This window comes from Ursus arctos, unplaced genomic scaffold (genome assembly GCF_023065955.2).
Source record: "Ursus arctos isolate Adak ecotype North America unplaced genomic scaffold, UrsArc2.0 scaffold_2, whole genome shotgun sequence".
NCBI lineage: Eukaryota > Metazoa > Chordata > Mammalia > Carnivora > Ursidae > Ursus > Ursus arctos.
Genome location: NW_026622874.1, coordinates 45580092 through 45600339, shown reverse-complemented (window position 1 = coordinate 45600339; position 20248 = coordinate 45580092). Strand labels below are relative to the sequence as shown.

Genomic DNA, 20248 nt, shown 5'->3' with positions numbered 1-20248 from the left:
TCCTGGGATTGGGTCCTTGTCAGGCTTCCCACTCAGTGAGGAGTCTGCTTGTCCATCTGCCCCTCCCCTGCTGCTGTTGTGTGCTTGCTGTCTCTAAAATAAAATCTTAAAAAAAAATAAAAGAAAAGAAACACTAACTTCTGGAAAACTTAGTAAAAATTCTTTCCACTGTTTCTTTGTTCTGGGTAAGCCTTTAGAACAAAATTTCCAAATGTTGTTTTGGAGTTACAGTTTTAGATTTTTGATCTGGAGAATTCACATTTTTGGGTAAGAAATGATAAAAGAATTGTTACTTTTATTGTAGGGGATAATTTAACAAGAATAACATGATCACTCTGGTTTAGCTCTTGGATTGCATTAAAATGTCCATTAATAAAATATTAAGCTATTTATAACAAAGTGCCTATAAACTCAGATACATGAATTATCTTAAATTATTTTATTAATCTAAACTGGAATAAAAATACAGAGTCTGAGAGTGCATCCCTGTGACACAGAGAATGCAACACATTGATGAATTATCTGGTTTACCTTTGAAGTACTCATTAATCTTCATACATTAGGAAGTCAGGGCATTGAGAATATAAGTATGTTTAACATTATATGAATTAAGATGAGAATTTCAGATACCAAGTTTAAAATTTGTAGGAAGAAGGAAAGTTACACATTATTATTGTTTGCAGTTATTTACAGAAAAAATACAAACGGTGTGTGTAGGTGCTATCACCGAGCTACAAAACATTGCTTGTATATATTAGCTAGGTCCCTAGTCATTGATGTCATAACGTAGGAATAATATTTTTCTTACCTTTCTTTCTTTCTCTGTTAATTTGCTTTTAAGAATTCACTGAGAGTAGTATTTATGTTATCCTGCTTACCTCTTAACCCTGTGAAACCCAGTAGGATTCTAGGTGATGTCTCTCTAGCAAATTTCCTTTAGTTTGGCAGATCCCTTGGGCTTTCAACTATTGTATGGCACAAGCTACATCATGAAATTTAAGAGGCCATTTAATAGTGTGCTCTATTACCAAAGATAGTTTTGGCACTATGGGGCAAATGTCCTATGCAAGGAGGAAATTTTTTATTTAAGATTTAATGTTAGCCTTAGAGATTTTGAATAGGTTAAGAATTTTAGGCTGTGGTTTTTCACAGTAACTTGAATTGTTGCTGTAGGTCTTTTACTTAAATAGAAGGTAACCCTGGTTTAATGCTTTGTTGGCTGTATAGAGTCTTCATCTAATGTAGTGGTTATCAGAGTATGATCTGCGAACCTCTGGGCATTCCTAAGACCATTTCAGGGAATTGTAAGATCAAAACTATTTCCATTATAGTATTGAGATGGCTGTTGTCATGATTTATCAGTCCTCACATGGGAACAGTAGCATAACCAGTGCACAAGAGTAATCATTCCCTCTCTTTCTCCTTCTCACTCCTCTTCTTCCCTCCATTTCTCTTCTAATGGACTGTCCATACACTTCTAGTTCCTCATCTGTAAAATGGAGGTAATAATAGTACTTACCTCACTGGATTGTTTGGAAGATTCAGTATATTAACATATGTACTGTGTAAGGTGCTTAGAACAGCACTGGCACATAGTGAATGCTCATAGTACATCTTAATGTTAACTATTATTGTTTATATTATGGTTTTGTTCCCACTTTAGTGCTAGACTTAAACTGTTTATGGCCTTTGTACTTATTATAATTTCTCAATTGAATTAAATATTCTGTGAATGAATGAAATATGAGGGCCTAGAGAAAGGTTTGTTCTTTAGGAAAACAAAGTTGAATGGTTGGAAAGATAAGTTGATTTAAAAAACACTAATTGGGTTCCTGGCTGGCTCAGTCAGTTAAGTTTCTGACTCTTGATCTCGGCTCAGGTCTTGATCCGAGTTGTTGAGTTCAAATCCTGTGTTGGGCTCCACGCTGGGCGTCGGACCTACTTAACAAAATAAGAAAAGAAAATGCTAGTAGAATTTAGGGTGAGTGAAATGTAAACATTTGGAAAAATTTAAGTCTGATGGTTTTTATACTCAAGATTACTTTCCAGAGAATCAGAAGAACTCAAAATTTTATAAAATGATTGGTGATTTACTATAATTTATAATGTTTTTAATTAGAGTAAAGCATTTAAGATGTTTTTAATTTTTAGTAGATTTCCTTTTAAAACCAACTTCTGGGGCACCTGGGTGGCACAGCGGTTAAGCGTCTGCCTTCGGCTCATGGCGTGATCCCGGCGTTATGGGATCGAGCCCCACGTCAGGCTCTTCCGCTATGAGCCTGCTTCTTCCTCTCCCACTCCCCCTGCTTGTGTTCCCTCTCTCGCTGGCTGTCTCTCTGTCGAATAAAAAAAAAAAAAAAAAAAAAACCAGCTTCTTCAGTTAATAGATCAACTCTTGTTCCCTATTGTATTGGAAAAGTGAGCCCTTATTCTAGTAGAAGGGCAGATTAAAAGCTTAAAAAGATTGCATATGAGGATTGCGTGTGCAATTATGTTTAAAAGACTTAGGTGCAAAAACAGATGCATGGGAAGTGTAGCAATCATTAGTGCGCTCTGATGATAACATTATAGCTCTAATGATAACATTATAATAGTTATGTAATTTGCCTCACACATTTGTTGACAGTAGATTATATGACATGAATAATTGAATCATTTCCTTAGGGATTTACAGTAATCAGAGTTCATGTTTGAGGTATTGTCTCTAACCCTGCCCCTTTTCTATTTATAGGGATCGAGTCGTAGCAGTTTTTGTGCAGGGTCCTGCATGGCAGTTCAAAGGTTGGCCATGGCTTTTGCCTGATGGATCACCAGTTGACATATTTGCTAAAAGTAAGATTTTCTTTATTTTTACTGCTTATCCAATATAGAAATGGTCTTGCTTTATGTAAGAGAAAGCCATCTATGGCTCTGCATATATGGTGTGTATATCAAAGGATTCCGTTAACATATGCTAATTTTTAAGCACCTGTGAAATATTTTTAGAGTCTCTTTTGGAACATTAATTTTTTTGTGTGTATTTATGTCTAAAAGTGAATTAGCTCCATTCCCTACATTAGGTCACTTAAAAAGCATTACTATTGTTGCACATCCACAGATTTCTATTAAAATTGATGGCCAGTTTTTAATCAGTTGACTTTTTCTGAACAGTTATGTGTAGCTAGAACTTAAAGTACCATATGACTTTTACCAGCTATTTCCATTGTCTGGAATGATTGTAGCATGTTCGGCTTTTTGTTTTCATTCAAGTCTAAGTTCAAGTATTCTCTCCTTTAAAGATTCCTTCTCTGGCCGACCTGGAAATAGCCATTACTTCCTTCCAGTTACTCTTTAAGCTCTTTTATTTTCATGATAGTACTTACTGTTTGATATTATCTTATTTATATCTTTATTTTAAGTCTTCCCTGGCTCTAAGGCCAAGTTCCTTGGTGGGAGGAGCCTTTTCTGCCTTGTTTACCCTTGAGTTGTCATCACAGAAGAGTGCCTGGCATAGGGGAAGCATTCAGTAGATATCTGTTAAATGAATATTTCATGTGGCTTATATCTTTTGGTATATTGGTATAGATAGATACACTAAATGTAGATTAATTTAGTCTGGTTTTGCAGTAGAGATATTCCAATTGTTTAATTCAGGTACCCAATTAAGTTTGTAACCGTAGTAAAAGTGTTCTTTAAAAAGCATTCGTATGAAACAAGTATGTTTATTAGAAATGACAACTTCAGTTATTATTAATGTAGATTGTGCTACTGCAAAATCCAGCCTTTTTTTTTTTTTTTTTTTTTTTTTTTTTTTTTTTTTTTTAAACAACCTCAGCTTTGCTAGTGGTTACCACCATTCTTCCAAGACGGAAACTGCCCATGCTTGGAAGTTTTAATCATTTATTCTCCTCTACTTTCATTCATTTTAGACAATGATTCTGCTATTACTAATATTATGATAGATTTTTATGTTATATCTGAAACTTGAATAATGCACAGGGTTGATAAATAGAAAGTTAAAGATAGAGAATGGGGAATTTTAATGAAAGTAAAATGTCCATGAACACAAATGTTTTACCTGCTTGCTTGCCTTTTTGAACAGTGTTGTAACAAAAAAAAAAAAAGATTATAATGTCTTCAAGATGTAAATGCTGCCTAAATTTCATTCAGAATGTAATGATGTTGTAATTGTTCAGATTGTTAGTCTTCTGAAATTTAGATAAGAAGAGACTTTTTTATACAGTTACCAATTATGATTTTCTTCCATAAATTATTCTTTCTTTTCAATCTTTCTTCTTTAATGAATCCTTTCTGTCAGCATTTAAAATGAAAGTACTCTTGCCCCTTCCATCTTAAAACCCTTTCTCTTGACCTCAACTCTAGCTCCTTTTTCCTTTTACGAAACTTTTGAATTGTCTCTAACTCATTTTCTATTCAGTTCTCATTTTGCTCTTTGTCTCCCCTGCTCCTCACTAAACTATTCTCACCAAACTTACCAGTGACCCAAATATTAGATACTTTTGACCTCCTTATCAGAATTTGATTCTCTTCAAAAGCGTTCTTTTCCAAGGGCTTGTTACTCCTTCTCAGATTCCCTAGCTACTTTTCCTCTGGCTTTCAGCTACGTGTGTATGTCTTGTTTCTCTTCTTCTTTATTTTAGATAACTCTCTGAAGGAGATCTGATAGCTTTCAATTACCATCTATAACCCTTCCCTTATTCTAAGTCTCTAGCTTTATATTCTGGGTCTATATCTTTCACTAATTACGAGATAACTCCTCTGTGAGGTCCTGTTGGTACATCATACTCAACCTGTTCCAAATGGAATTGATTGTCTTGTACTCTCCTTCATTCCCAGACTGTTTCTTTTTCTCAGTTAGTTTTCTTTTGTAATTTGCCTAAGCCAGAAATTTAGGCATATATTATCTCTTAGCTCTTAGTTTGTCTCCTTGCTTTTTACTCTGCTTTTTCTAGATTTTCACCCTTTCCCCTATGACACACATAGAAAATAGTAACATCTATATAGCATGGGGAAAAACTGAAGGAAGGTATTTAGGAGCGTCTGTATGGGCCCTGGTAAAAACTTATATTTTCTTCATATTGCAAATAGAATACAAAATTTTAGAGAAGATATTAAGTATTGATTTGTATAAAATTTCTAGTTACCATTAAGAAAATTTTTTTCATGAGTAATCTATATTATGTTGCCTCTCTGTCATCTGACATGCCATCATTGTACCTACTAAATATTATGCAAGAGCATTGCCTTTTTTTTTTTTACTTCTTTGTTCCTGTAAAATAATGTCGACGAGATTCGTGCAGTTTGCAAAAAATGAACAGTTCTGAATTGTATGAAGTATTTTGCTTTAGTATTCATTGTGCTACCAGATAGATGACTGGCTTTCTTATAAAAGAACTTCATTTGTTCTATTTTTTGCTGAGGATTAAAAACTAAAAGTCTTTCTCTGAATAAGAAAGATGTTCTATAGTAATGTCTCGGTGTAAGTTTGCTTGCTACCATTCCTTCATGCTAATAAAACATTTTGTATGATAGAGAAACCTTATGCTTTCTCATTTGTGATTTAAACTTTTTGGACTCTCATGTTTCACCTTAAATTTTAAAAGTTGTCTATTCTGGTGGAAAAATAAATACTATATGAACTAAATCTATTGAAATTAAGGAGTCGGACTGTCGGCTTTTAGAGCTTTAGATAAATCATTTTTTAAAAAATATAACTAATACATTTTTAAGAATGAGGGGCACTGGGTGGTTTAGTTGGTTAAGAGTCTGCCTTTGGCTCAGGTCATTTTCCCCGAGTCCTGGAATTGAGCCCTGTGTCAAGCTCCTCACTCAGCGGGGAGTCTGCTTGAGATTTTTTCCCTCTGCCCCTCCACCCCTTTTCTCTAAATAAACAGATAGATAGATAACTAGATAGATAAATAGATAACTATTTTTTAAAACACATCATATTTAGAAAAGTGAAACATGTAGTAAGGAAAATAGGAAGTACTGAAATGTTGACTTCATTTAATTAAAAAATTAAAAAAAAATTTTATACATATAAATATTTTGAAAATGGGTTTTCTGAAGCTATAATATATAGCCATTTTAATGATTCAGTTTAAATTTATTAAATTGACTTAAATTCAAAATGAATAATTATCTGATGAGGGGACCTTTAATTATATAAAAGCATAGTAATTCAGAAGTAATGTTTATATGTTTCTTTGTGGGCACAAATGATTCATTTTGAATTTCCATTAAGAAGTATACTTTGGGGGCACCTGGGTGGCTCAGTCAGGTAAGCATCTGCCTTCAGCTCAGGTCATGATCCCGGAGTCCTGGGTCCTGGGATCAAGCCCCACATTGGCCTCTCTTCTTAGTGGGGAGTCGGCTTCCCCCTCTCCTTCTGCCTGCCGCTCTGCCTACTTGTGATTTCTCTGTCAGATAAATAAATAAAATCTTCTTTAACAAAAAAGAATTATACTTCAGTTCATTGTTAGCATCAAAAGCCAGTAGGCCAACAAGCAGTGTGGAACGATACATAAAGTAGCTATCAAAAAAATTAACAAAGTCAATCATTTTTCTCTTCAGAGCCCTCTAATACTAGATGATGATGATAATAACAATTATATCTTGTATGTTAGAAAAAAAAGTAAATTGAAAGAAAAGCTAAACATCTTACATGTAAAACAAAAACTTCACTGATGGTAAACTGATTGCAAAATAAACTAGCCAGGATGATTCAACTGGATGATCAGGGAGAGAGAAAGATTGAAAGTAATACTTTATGGTCCATTTGTTAACCTTTTGCAATATACGCTACTTGGGAGGTTTTGCCCTAAAGTCTTTTATTTGCCCAACACCCTGAATTAACTGTTAAAAATGAAAACCAGATAATTGCACCGTCTTACTCTAAACTTTCTAGTGGCTTACTATCGTATTTGGAATAAATTCATATTTTTTATACCATAGCCAAATTCTACATATAGGACATTGCCTACAAAAGAAGTTCTACTTGTTTATAGAGTATGCCAAGCTTTCTTTCATTTCAGAATCTTTTTTACCAGTTGTCACGTCTTCCTGAAATCCTCTTATGGATCTCTGCTGGACTCACTTTTTATATCATTTAATTATCTACTTCTAGGTAGCCTTCTCATGAGGCTTTCCAAATTTTTCTTTTTCCCTTTTCATCATTCCTTACCAAGTTCCTTTAGTTCTTACTCCCTAATTATTTCTTGAATCTTTTTCTTGCCAGGCATGTATCTTCTCCCAATTTGAGCAAATCTCTTCTCTAGATTACTAAATTGTATCAGTAAGTCACTGCTAACCATTTTGCAGTGATTCTCCCTATCTCTTAGATAAAAGTCCAAAATATGGCCTTCATGGCCAACATTGTTCTGAATCTATGATCTTACCTTTTACTCATTTTTTTTACATTACTTTGTATGATGCAGATCCATTAAATTTCTTTAGTTCCTAGAGGAAACCATTTTCTCTTTGAGGATGTTCTTGGCTAACTGGGTCACTTTTGTTCTGTGTTTGGCTAATTCTTACTCAACCTTTAGATCTTAGATTAGAGTTCATTACCTATGTAAGCCTTTTCTGAATTCCATGGTCTGGGTAAGATACTCTTTTATGTTTCTGTGATATACTACACCTTTATCATACTTTATTTGAATAGGTGTTTTTTCTTCTTCTTAGCCTTCACCAGACCATATGTGTTTTATCTTACCTTATTCCTCATTTCAGTCCCAGTGGCTGGCATGTATAAACCCTCAGTAGATATTTGTTGAATTGAATGTTTTTGAGGATGCCACGGTGCCTATTAGCATCTATTTCAAAAATCACTTTGGTTATAATGTAGCTTCATTTGGTGGAAGAAAGTTTGATTTTTTTAAGTTTTTTGTTTTGTTTAGTTTTTTGGTTAATGTCTGTATTGGATATTTTTATTCTTTTGTAAAATATTTTTATAATTTTGATTGCAGTTTGAATAAAAAATATTATTTCCCCCCATATAGTTAAAGCCTTCCATCTCAAATATGATGAAGTTCGTCTAGATCCAAACGTTCAGAAATGGGATGTAACAGTATTAGAACTCAGCTATCACAAACGTCATTTGGATAGACCAGTTTTCTTACGGTTCTGGGAAACATTGGATAGGTAATTCTGATCCTAAAATGCACTTACTTCTGCTTTATTGTAGTAATTTTCCTTTCTCCTCAGTTAGATTTTAAGTTCATTAAAGTTGTGAACATATCCCCCAGTTCCCCTTTTCCAACATTGTCTGATTTGATGCTGATCTCCAGTAGATAATTAACAAATATCTTTGTTATATTGATTTTAGAAACAGATGGAGAAAGGGTGTATACCTGGATAGAAAGAACAGTAAACTCCGAGTCAGAAGACCTAGATTTTAGTTCTGATTTTGTGATCTGGCTCTAATGAACTGTGACCTTTCCGAACCTTGTTTTCTATCTATCCAAGGGGCTTGGATTAAGTGATCCCTATAGTTTTTGTTTTGTTTTGTTTTGTTTTGTTTTGTTTTGCATCAAAAGGTCACTGACTGGATTTGTTTTGGGTAGCTTGCGAAAGGAATTCAGGTTTTGAATTTTTTTACTTTTTTATTTTTTTTTAATTTTAATTACTGTTATAAATAGGATTCTTAAAGCCCTTTTATAGTAACATCAGTTTTGTAATTGGAAAAATTTAAGAACAGCATATGATCACAGTACCACTGAATTTATTCTTGTTGAGGTGCTCTTTAAAAATCTGTCACTTTCTTGGTGTAAGTCTCTTGCTGAATATTAAGAGTTTTCCAAAGTCAGAGGTGACTGAGGTAACCCAGTGATTATAATTGATAATATATTAAAGAGAAACATTTATTATTCCAGCCAGAAGCTCTGAGATTATAGAATTTAACAAGAGGAATGTTTCTTCTGGCTTCAGAAATTCTTATTCTGTATTTCCAAAGTACAGTATCAGGTTTCCAGTTTTTTAGAAAACAAAACATCCTGTTCACTTTTGAATTTTAAGTTTAAAAAAATGTTAACTTATTTTTACATGTAATATTCTAAAAATTCTACAATTCCAGTAATCATTATAACCTGTTATATTATTTTTCAGGTACATGGTAAAGCATAAATCCCACTTGAGATTCTGAATTTTACTTGGTTTCCCCTTTTTCTGGAGATCTGGATTAAGAAGCATGGATATACCTTGACCTAAAGACTGAGACTCAAGCTTTATGAATTTATCAAGAACTTACAAATGAAGAAGGTCACGGATCGATCTTTTATAAGACCTTATTTGATGCTTTATGCTTCAAAGGGATGATGCTTGTCATCCATATAAGCAAACTTTTTGGCTTACAACTATTTTTTTAATATTAGCCTTCTAGTCTGTAATGGAAATTGTATATTTTGATAGAAGTTTTTTCTCCGTTGGTTAAATTAGCATTACTTAAAATTTGTTTCTTTAGAAAATAAATACAGGTTATAAATGTGTGTATATTTAGAGGTTATAAGGCTCCCTAGGCCATCTTGCTTCTGATTTTTCATTGCTCTATAATTCCTTTTATTGAAAATACTATGTTATGAATGGTATTAAATTTTAGTCTCTGGAACTTCCAAAACTAGCAAAGGGATGTGACTATTTTGAATGAATCAGAATGTCAACTGTATGTATACTATACCTATACTTATTCTTTATTTAAAAAAGAATAATGAAAAATCAAGAACAGTTCTTCAGCTTTGGTTGAATTGTTCAGCCTTTTCAAGACTTCTTTACTTAAAATGAATACATTTAATGAATGTACATTCTTTTCACTGACTTTGGTGATTTTAAAACTTAGAATGATATATTTCTATCTGTGCTATCTTTCCACTTGAGAAATCTCAGAACACAGATTAAAAACCTGATAGGCTATAGTACTTTTTATTTTGGGAGCCAGAGTATGTTTGGGGGAAGGAAATGTATTAGTCCTACTGCAATGTAACTTTAACTTTCTTATCTTTTCTCATAAGTTCACCTTTGATTCTTACTTTATATGTATGGCATAGGATTTTGAGTCTTCTATTTCTAGGCATGTTGATCTTGGAGTTCTTATCTTCCATTATCCCTAAATATTGATAAACTCCCCCAGACACCAAAGAACACATTTGCTTAATTAAGTGTCTGAACAGAAACAAGATAAAAACACTGGTATTTTTATGTGCGTGTTCAATATCGTATAAAATATAAAACCTATATTTTAACTTAGTAAAATATTTTACTACTTCTGTACTTTAGAGTGTTGCATCCAAGGTACAAATGAATGAGCATTTTCCTTGAATCTTAATTTCACCTTTTATTACTTAAAAGCAACTTGGAACCTCTACTCCGTTAAAGAGTTTTTGCCATTAGAATCGTTGTTAATCATTCATCTTGTGTCATTTTTTCTCCCTTTCCCCTACCCCCCCCAGTGATCTCTTTAGATCAACATTTTTTTTTTTTTTTGGTAAACATTTAGCTCCTTCTTATGTTATGCTGACATTACCTAGCCTCATTTTGAAATTTAATGCTATCATAAAAATGAGAAGCACTTATTATTTATTTTTAAAATAACCACAAAAGTCCATACCAATAGTGAATAGGAAAAGTATTTATTCATATGGAATTCACTAGGTTCTTAAGAAAAACAGTCAGCATTTTAAATTATTAGATTTTAGGATATTTATAAGGTTTGAACAGATTCTACCCCCTTTCTTCCTTTCTTTGCATCCTCTCTTCTTGAAAACAAAAGAGAACTCAAATTTGTTCACCTTAGAATTTCTCAGCATATAAACTGTTTTCAAAATAAATTATTGTATAAACTTTCTCCATGATGAAATCGTCAAGGACTAGATCTGTGACATTTTAATGTAAGATTACTTGTTAAGACTACTACAAGTGGACAAGAACTACCTTTCTATGAAGATTTTTAGTATTTATACTTATGTCATATATGAAATTTACTTGATACAGAGTGTGGTTAAAATTGGGAACATCTACTTTAAACAGGGTTTATTTTTCTATCTTGAATTTGCCTTATGTATATTCAAAGGCTTCTGGAAATACTGTAAAGGAACATTAGGAAAAGTACAAATATGCTATACTGTGTATTTTAAAATCAGACCCTTAGTATGTGCTTATTTTCTTTTTCTTATTTCAGTAGTTCAGTCCCTTATTTAGGTCCAGGTAATTAATGTAATAGCCCTTAATTTCAAAAACAATTTTTTTCAGCCAATCATTATCTCATGACTCCCAGGTCCTATGGCAGCACCTGTCACTGTGCCTTGCACATAGTAGGCATTCAGTAAATAATTTATATGCATGAATTGATCTTTTCAGTGTGACTGATTTATTACAAAAAGTACTTTGACTAGGTCTTGGAGTTTGAAAATACAGAATTACAAGGAATGAAGAGGTATGCACAGATATTTTAATGGAAATGAGGTATACATTAATAAACTTGACTTACCTGTAAGTTACTGTTAATTGGAGACACCCTTGTCTTGTCCCACTGGTAAAAGAAAATTCCATTTCTTCATCATAAGACCCTCTTCTGAGTCAGGTAACATTAAGAAGCTTGTAGGTTTCAGTCAGTCACTCTCAACCCTGACTGCACATTAGAATCATTTGGGGGACCATTTAAATATACTATTGACTGGTTGCTGATTCTGATTTAATTTGGGCTGAGACCTGATCATCAGTATTTTTCAAAAGTTTTCTAGGTAATTTCATGTTCAGAAAGGATTGAGAATCACTGATTTAATTTGTTATTGAAAACAATGCCAGTATTAAATGTTGTGTTTCCTCCTCCTTATATCCCTTCCTCCTCTTCTCTCCTCTTCTTTCTTCTTCCTTCTTCCTTCTTTCTTCTTCCTTTCTTTTCTCTTTTTTTTTCTTTCCTGCTTTTTTTTTCTTTTGGTGACCACCCTTCACCCTAGACCATCCCCCTTATTGATGGTATTGGCCTATAGTTCCACATGACAAATTCAAGTCTTATTTATTTAATATAGGAGTATTTTGCTGTTTAATATTTAAACAATGTTTAATATATTTCATTATAAACTAGTATAATAGTTTATGATTTGTTTCCCATGTGTCCATATCTTTTACTAACTTTTTTTTTAACAGCAGCATGACAACAATCCATATAGAAATAACTAGTTCATAATGAGGAAAATTTCATAATTAATTTTTAAGGTAGAAGAAAGTAAAGTATTAATTTCTTATCTGCCATGCAGAATTAGAGTTTGCTTATGAAAGGAAAGAGGCATACTTTTTAATTGGTCTGCCAGAAAAGTAAAAGTAAATTATTCATTTAAGTAAAATTCATTAACAACATTGAAGGAAATATTTTTCCTAAATAAAAATTTTTGTGACTCCTAACAAAGTTAAAGCGATACATTCTTTTTTGGAGGGTGGGGAAGGGGTCTTTAGTTGCCATATTTCTTACTATTTAACAGTTCCATTATATTGGTATTAACAATAGAAATGATGATAGGATATACATATGTGGCCAGAAATAGTTCCAGTTTGTCAGATAATGATTATCTGAGTCTTAGTTGTTGAACCAATTAGTTTATAAAACTTTTTGAGACCAACAGGGCGTTTTTTAAATATTATAAAAGCTAATCAAAATTAAAACATGAAAAATAAATTTAATTACATGAGCCTTAATATACTTGACTGAATTTTTATTCATTTGGATTTGATATTCAACTGATTACCCTAACCATAGTAAATTAACTTTTTAAAAGGACAAATGACTGAATTTGACTTAAATTAAGAATTGGATTAGAAATTTTGAGATGCCATCTCCTATATCTTCTGGCCTGTCCATTGCCACATTTGGGTGTTTTGTGGTGCCAGCATGGTTTCTATATTAATATGTTGGAATAATTAAGAAAAAATTGAAAATGTATAATAGGTGTATAAAGAATTATATTTAGTAAATGCATAATAGGCAATAATACTTTCAAGTCAGCGATCTGTTTGGGCTTATATGTATTATTTTAGGTAGTGTTTATTAGAGTATCTTGGGAGTTATAAATGTATGGCATTTAAATGCGTAAAGCTAATGAAATTTTATTGCCAAAATTCAAAAAGTGGGGTGATACTATATCAAATTTAAGTAAATGATGTATCTGAGAATTTTGTTTGCTACTGAATTCCCTTTCTATCCAGTTTAAGTTTACTAAAAGTTACTTAACTTCCAAGATTGATTATAGTGCTTTATATATAATGTAGTTCATTTACATGGTGTAGGCACTATAAATGATTATTTAGCCACCAATTTTTATTATTTCTCAAGCAAAGTGGTTCTTGAATGGAACTTAAATTTGGGCCATGTGACCTGATTAAATGTTCTAGTCATTCTTACTCCATTTCAGTGGATTTTTAAATTTCAAGTTTAATTGTAAATAAAATATTTTGTAGTACTTCAACAGTTTTGGGGACATTCCCACCCCCCACTTCTACCCTGCTCTTCGTCCCTCCAACCAAAAAATCGCATTCAACCAAGAAAACAGAGACTGTATTAGGGAGTAGGATGATGACCGTCTTTCCATAAAAGATTTTATGAGATTTTTTAGGCATAGTATTTCTGTTTTGAAAACAAATGCAAGTTTTCACTTTGAAAACTAATGAAATAAGGACATTTACAGTCTTCTGTTAATGAGTTAAATAATGTAGAGAATCATAGTTCTTCCTAAAAGTAACAAGCCACATGCTCTACTGAACTTAGTTTGTCCAATTTACTGTGTCCTTATTGTTGTAATAGAATTAAGAATGTATCTGGTAAATTACATCATCTTTACAGTTTGAGGACCCTGATTTTAACATTTTACAGTTTGAAAACAAACTGTATTCCGCATATAATCAAATCATTAACAGCATCATCTTATTGGTTGTGCCAGTGATAATGTGTGACTTTTTTGCAACGAAATTTCTTCAATGAAAAGCTTAATGGGCCCTGTTCAAACTTAATTTCTATTCAGTTCATAAATGCCCACTAAATATGTATTTTATCCTGCTCTTCTGTTCATTTGATCATCTGCTCTTAGGCAGATGAGCATTCACATAACTAAAATAGATACAGCATGAGTTGTAAATGCTGTTGGATTTTTTTTTTAAGGCTCAAAGGTGCTAGTATATAACAGCACATTGCCAAATAAGCTTTTTCCCCTCTCATTTTCTAAAACACTTTCCATTTTTATTTAATTGTGTAATGATCAGGTGTTTATGGTGGCTTGGAGGACTTCCTCTTAATTTTCTTCAGTGACCATAAAAAACATAAAAAGTAGTTCTAGAGAAGGCTGTGCTGTTGAGTCTGTCATAATTATTTGTAGCTACTTTGTCACAGAATATAGTTTATAATTCATTCATTCAGAGAATGTTGATTTATATTACATGACTAATGTAAGTAGGACTCAGGCTATATAAGAAAGAAGAAATCAGAGATTCGGTTAATCACACTTGAATATTTTGTTTTTGGACTGTACTTCATTTACCAAAAATTCCAAATGGAAACACATTGGGTTATACAACATTCACTGTGATAAAATATGGTAATTTATACTCAGAGAAGAACTGCATTCATGGAGTTTACCATGTTAAAAATGTAAATATGGTAATAGCATCAATTCCTCTTTTTAAAATTGTTAATATAAATATGTTTTTCTTTAAAACGGAATAGTTTGAAATTTTATCAGGTTGGTGTGTGTAATGGTTGGGGAAGATCAAATGAGCTGGCTCATGGCTTATTCAATTATTTTAGCTCAATTGGGCATCACTAATGTTTATGGCCATTTTGACTGTAAAACAGTTTTAAAGTATTTGTATTCTTAGTTATGTGTTTTTATTTCATAATACATCATTGAGTACAAAAAGGAAGTGTAAGAGTTACTGATGATGAAATAAACTGGGGGGCATTAATGTAGTTGATGTAGGAATTTGAGGAGAAAGAAGAAATTAAATGGGAACTCCAACTCAATGGGAAAAAATGGTAGTAGGATTTGGGCAGTGATGTATCTTTGTTTAGACATAAATTTAAGTGAAATTAGGCAAATCTGTGTTGTGATTTTTCTCCAGCAGTGTTTAGTGGCTTGATGGCAGGTGTAGAGAAAGCAAATTGATTTTCAACTTTTGATGGAAGTAGAAGCAGGCCAGGGAGGTGAAGGTATTCACAAGTGATGATTATAGTACCAGAACATGGAATCTAAGCTCTTCAAGGAATAAATGATATAAAGGAGGTGGTGGATTGTATGAAATTGGGGCTGACCCATGAACTGAAAACTTCAGTGATAAAATGAAGCTAAAAGTAAGTCTGAAAGAGAAGAGAGGATGGGATATTTGAAATCAAGATTTCAGAGGTGATATGATATTGATGAGGAAAAGTCAAGACCTTGGAAGTGACAGATAGGAGAAGAGTTCTTTGGAGTCAAAGATCTGAGACCACGGTTATTCATGTGAGTGTTAAAATAACAGAATGACAAGAATAGGGGTGGCCGGGAGGATAGCCACAGGCTGGTGACTCAGGTCGATGGCAATAAGAAAATTGTAACTGGATAGCATGAGCTTTAAAGGATCCATGCTCAGAATCATTGGCTTTGTGTCAAGAGATCAGTGATCAGTACATTTAGATATTTTAGGATCTTTTAAAAGGTATAGATCATTTCACTGCCCCCCTCTTTTTTTTTTTTTTTTAAATCATGTGCTTGTTCCATTAGCACAGATTATGAGGGCTTTTATTGTAACTAAGTGTAAATCCTCTCTGACAGCCTTTCTACCTTCTCTGAGTCTTGTTTTCCCCAATTTGCTCCCACATTAGGCTAGTTCTTGTATTCTTTGCCTCTTCTGTAGCACAGTGATAACTGGGAGTGGATAGAATTCTTTGTTGGAAGACCTGAACACCCCTCTGTTGTGAGGTTTCATAATGTGCCCAAACTGAGATCACTCCTAGTTTTATATACATCTCATTTCTGAGGGAGAACATCGTGAATGGTTCCCAAAGTGGCTACAGGGTGCTAGAAAAAAAGGAATACCTGGAAGTACTGGTGGTTGGAAAGGGTTTTTCACTGACATTTCTATGAGCATCTTCTTATTTCCTCAGTTTGTTTTGTTCTAGATTTTGGATGAGAATTCTTGGAATGTTGTCAGCTTTCTTTTCCAACAATGAGGTGGGTTAGATGTTATTTTGAGCCTAATCTAAATCTTACCTGAATCTAATTCTTTCTTTGGTTTCCTTGTTAATATGAAGTGGTGTGTGTCTTTTCTTGTTTGGTGGCTGATGGCTTACTGTTTTTCCTTTTTTGTCACTCCCCTAACAATTCTTTAGTTGTTAAGTGTGATGGAGCTATGATCATACTTACTTCATTGTCTTCACCCAGAAGTGACCTTACCTATTCTTGAGGAAACAAGCCATGGAATTCTCGGTACTATATCTCAGAAACATGTGCATATAATAAGCATCCTTTCTTTCCTCCTATTACAAATGTCCTGTCACCCATCAAGGACTTGTCTATCCATACGTGTTCTCCTACAACCTCCTCCACTGTCATGAGTTTTGCCCTATTACTGTTTCCTCTCTAGCTTGTGTCTTCATCCTGTTACCACCCTGTACTTATCCCTTCCACCCATATTAAAACCGGGTTGCACCTTTCATCTTAAACAGAGTTCTAGGGAGGTGGCTTGAATATGAGCACCTCACTCTCAAAGATTCATGGAGTTAGAGGAAAAGAGTGCAGTCCACACGTGTGGTACTAGGAAGACTAGCTTCAGAGTACCTGCGGGGCTACTGCATGGTGGGCTCTCAGTTCCTGTTTGTATGTGTCCTGGCAGCTTGCTGGGTAGCACATCCTCAGCCCACAGAAGCAGTGGTAACTGGCTTGCTTGTATTGCTCGGGTTTATTGCCACTCAGACTGTAGGAGTTTGACTTGTGCCAAATGGTGAATGAGTAGACAAGTGAAAATAGTCTAGAGAAGTCTAAAAATAAATAAATAATAGAGAACATTCAGAAGTGGGTGGTGGTGAAAAAGAATTGCTGGTGGAGATGGATGACAACTTTAACTTTGAAAAACCACATGAGGAAAGTCACAGTGTAAAGTAAACTTTCTATACATTAAAAGCCCAACACATTAAAATGTAGTAAAAAAGGGAAATGGCCATTTTTGAGGACCAAATTAACGGCCTGGAATTTGTGCAGTAGTAGTTCTCCCCAGAAAAGCAAAACCCAAAGACCTGGAGATTGTAGTAAAAATGAAAACACCTTAAAGAGAAGTTAAGGATATTTAATGTGAACAAGTGAAGAACCATAAGGAAGAAAAAAGGAAACAGACTTATGAAAACAATTCGTAAATACTAGAGGAAAATTTCACTGGTTTGAAAGGGTTCTTGCTCTGTAGGTTCCATGTAACATCAGGGGGAATAAAAGACACCTAGGCAGACATTTCATTCAAATATTGTCTACTTCATGGCAGTGGTAAGCACTGTTTTAGTTGTGGGGATTCAGGGTGAACAAAAGCATTTCATGCCCTCATTGAGTAGGAAGAGGGAGACAATAAGAAAACAACTAAATGTATCAGATGTGAATAAGTGATACAGAAAAAAATAGAGTGACTAACAGTGTTGGGATAAGGTAGAGGCAATACTTAACTATTTTATATGGGTGGTCAGAGAACGTTCAGGTGACATTTGAGCAGCAATTTGGAGGAAGTGAGGGAACCGACCTCATAAATATACAGAGAGAAAGTACTCTAGGGAGCGAACAGGAAGTTTAAAAATCCTAAGTATCATAGCTGCGACTCAAAGATTGGCAAGGAGGCCCCTTGGGTAGAGCTAAGGCAGCAAGAACAGTAAGACGTGAGCGCAGAGTGGCATCAGGGAACAAGATTATGTGGGGCTTTGTAGACTATTGTAAAGCCCTTGGCTTTTATTCATTGGTACATATGGGAAGCCATTGGAGAGTTTTTGGGCAGAGGAGTGACCTCATGTGACTAGTTTCAAGAGTCACAATGCTGTTGGAAAATAAGACTGTGAGGAGTAAAGGCAGAAGCTGGGAGACCAGCTTATTAGATATTTCAGTAATTAGGTAAAATCATGTGGTTATTGGTGGAGGAATGACAACTAGTCAGGTTCTGGAAATATTTTGAAAATAGATTGGGTGTGATGTGATAATAGAGTCAACAATCGGGTTTTTTTTTTTTGTTTTTGGCTTTTGCCTAAATAACTGGAAAGATGGGGTTTCTGCTTACTATTGTAGGAAAGAATTGTATAAGGGTCAGATTTGGGTATGGTAGCAGCTTAGGGAATCAGGAGTTTTGGGGAATGTTGAGTTTTAGATGCTCAATAGACATGCAGGAGGAGATACTCAAATTCTTTAATTTCAGGATAAAGAGAGGAATTTATAAAGGAAAAAACAATCAAACCTCCAAGATTTAGAGAATGACTGCAACTAAGTCTGTTTCCCAGGTGAGACCATTTATCTTGAAGCTATGCAAGGATCCAAAGAGTTTATCTCCCAAGTAACCTCAATTGAAGAATTCGCACATTAGAACTTTCAAGAACTTCAAACAAATGACAAATTAAAGACCTGTGTTCTGTGGTAGAGTGACTGGAAATTTGTACTGTTCAGTGATAAATAAGTATTCTTCAAGAGGGAAAGACATACTACCTGGAAAATCTCACATCATTAACTTTAAGTACTAAGCTATCTCAGCAAAACCAGAAGTGAGGCCTGAGCAGGGAGTAAAGAGGGAAAGCACCCTAAATTTCTCATTCCTGGTGAGAAAAATGATTTTATAGAAGATGAACAACACTTGTTCTTGCAACTAATCAGAAGTTCTATATTTTTGACAACTTTTTTTTTTAAAGATAGTATTTATTTATTTGACAGGAGAGTGAGCACAAGCAGGGGGAGTGGCAGAGGGAGAAGGAGAAGCAGGCTTCCCGCTAAGCAAGGACCCTGATGCTGGGCTTGATCCCAGGACCCTGGGACCATGACCCGAGCTGAAGGCAGACGCCCAACGGACTGAGCCACCTAGGTGCCCCAAAAAATAACTTTCTAAAACTCACTAAAGCACTTTGGAATATTTAGAAAAAACAAAATATTGTATTAAGATTTTGGAAATTTTTAAATAGGTCAGGAAATTATTTCCGAGTTGTTAAATTGTGAAGATATGGACATTTCGATAGGTATTATGTTTTCAGCTGCAAAAGCACAAAATAATTTTTTTTCAATAATCATTTTTAAAATATTCTTTCCATAGCACGATTTTTTTCTGGCAATAATTACTTTCTTGTTCATTCAAAGACTTCTGATCATCTGACTTCATAGTAATTTCTAACCTTGTTACTTGACAAAGAGCTAATTTAGGTTTAAGAGAAAGGTCAACTCTGTCATTTTCTTGTTCCCACTTGCTTTCATTATTACTGTTATCTTTAAGATGTTTTGTTTTTCTGAGATCTCTCTATGCCACTTTTCCATTTTGTAAAGTATAAAGTGTTGTCTGTCACACTATGCTGGATGAGGGAATGCAAATTTCACTGTCAGGTCTTTTTCTTCCCTCAGTTCACCTTGTACTGTATACAGATCAAGTGAAGGCATCTGTGTCAATTCATATATAAACTATCAATAAAGCTTAATTTAACTGCAAATATATATTTTAGTGTCTTCTTCCCACACCCGACTAAATCATCTTGCATGCTCCCTGGAGTGTGTATGCCCTACTTTGGAGACCAATAGCATTAAGTAAAAATGTTTTCATACAGTATTTATCAAATAATGGTGTGTGGACCAGGAGCATTAGCATTCCACAGAGGGGGTGACTGTGTGATTGTTCTAGTACAGATTCCTTGACCTTTATTTCAGGTTTACTGAATGGGATTTTGTGGGATAAAGCCAAAGAATCCACATATTTAACAAGATTCTCAAGTGATTCACAGATGCACTATTTTGAGAGTCATTGACTTTGAAAACCTGAAGCCAGATTATATTTTCAACCTCATCAAATGCTTCCCTCCCAAAAATTTAGGTCCAGATATACTGCTTTGCAGTCTTTCAACATGCCATCCATTTTCATAGCTCCATGCCTTAATAAATGTTCCTTTTCCTGCCTAGAATATGTGTTCTTATCTCTCAAGAGAGTTTAAATTCACACTTGGTAAAATTCACATCTGTACTTACCAAATAACACATTTGTGTTTTTGTGATTTCTGCCCATTATGAGCAGCATAAGGTATTGC

The 20248-nt window shown here is 34.0% G+C and overlaps 1 protein-coding gene across 1 annotated transcript in view; it reads left to right on the top strand.

Annotated features, from left to right (window-relative positions):
- The window catches only part of CDC73 (cell division cycle 73), a 116040-nt gene extending 96380 nt beyond the window's left edge, over positions 1–19660 (top strand). Inside the window, exons 15-17 of the mRNA XM_026517367.4 lie at positions 2732–2832; positions 8001–8142; positions 9106–19660. Coding sequence (XP_026373152.1) covers positions 2732–2832; positions 8001–8142; positions 9106–9142 — 280 coding nt within the window. The 3' untranslated portion in view covers positions 9143–19660. The remainder of the gene's footprint in view (positions 1–2731; positions 2833–8000; positions 8143–9105) is intronic.
- Positions 19661–20248: the final 588 nt, after the last annotated feature.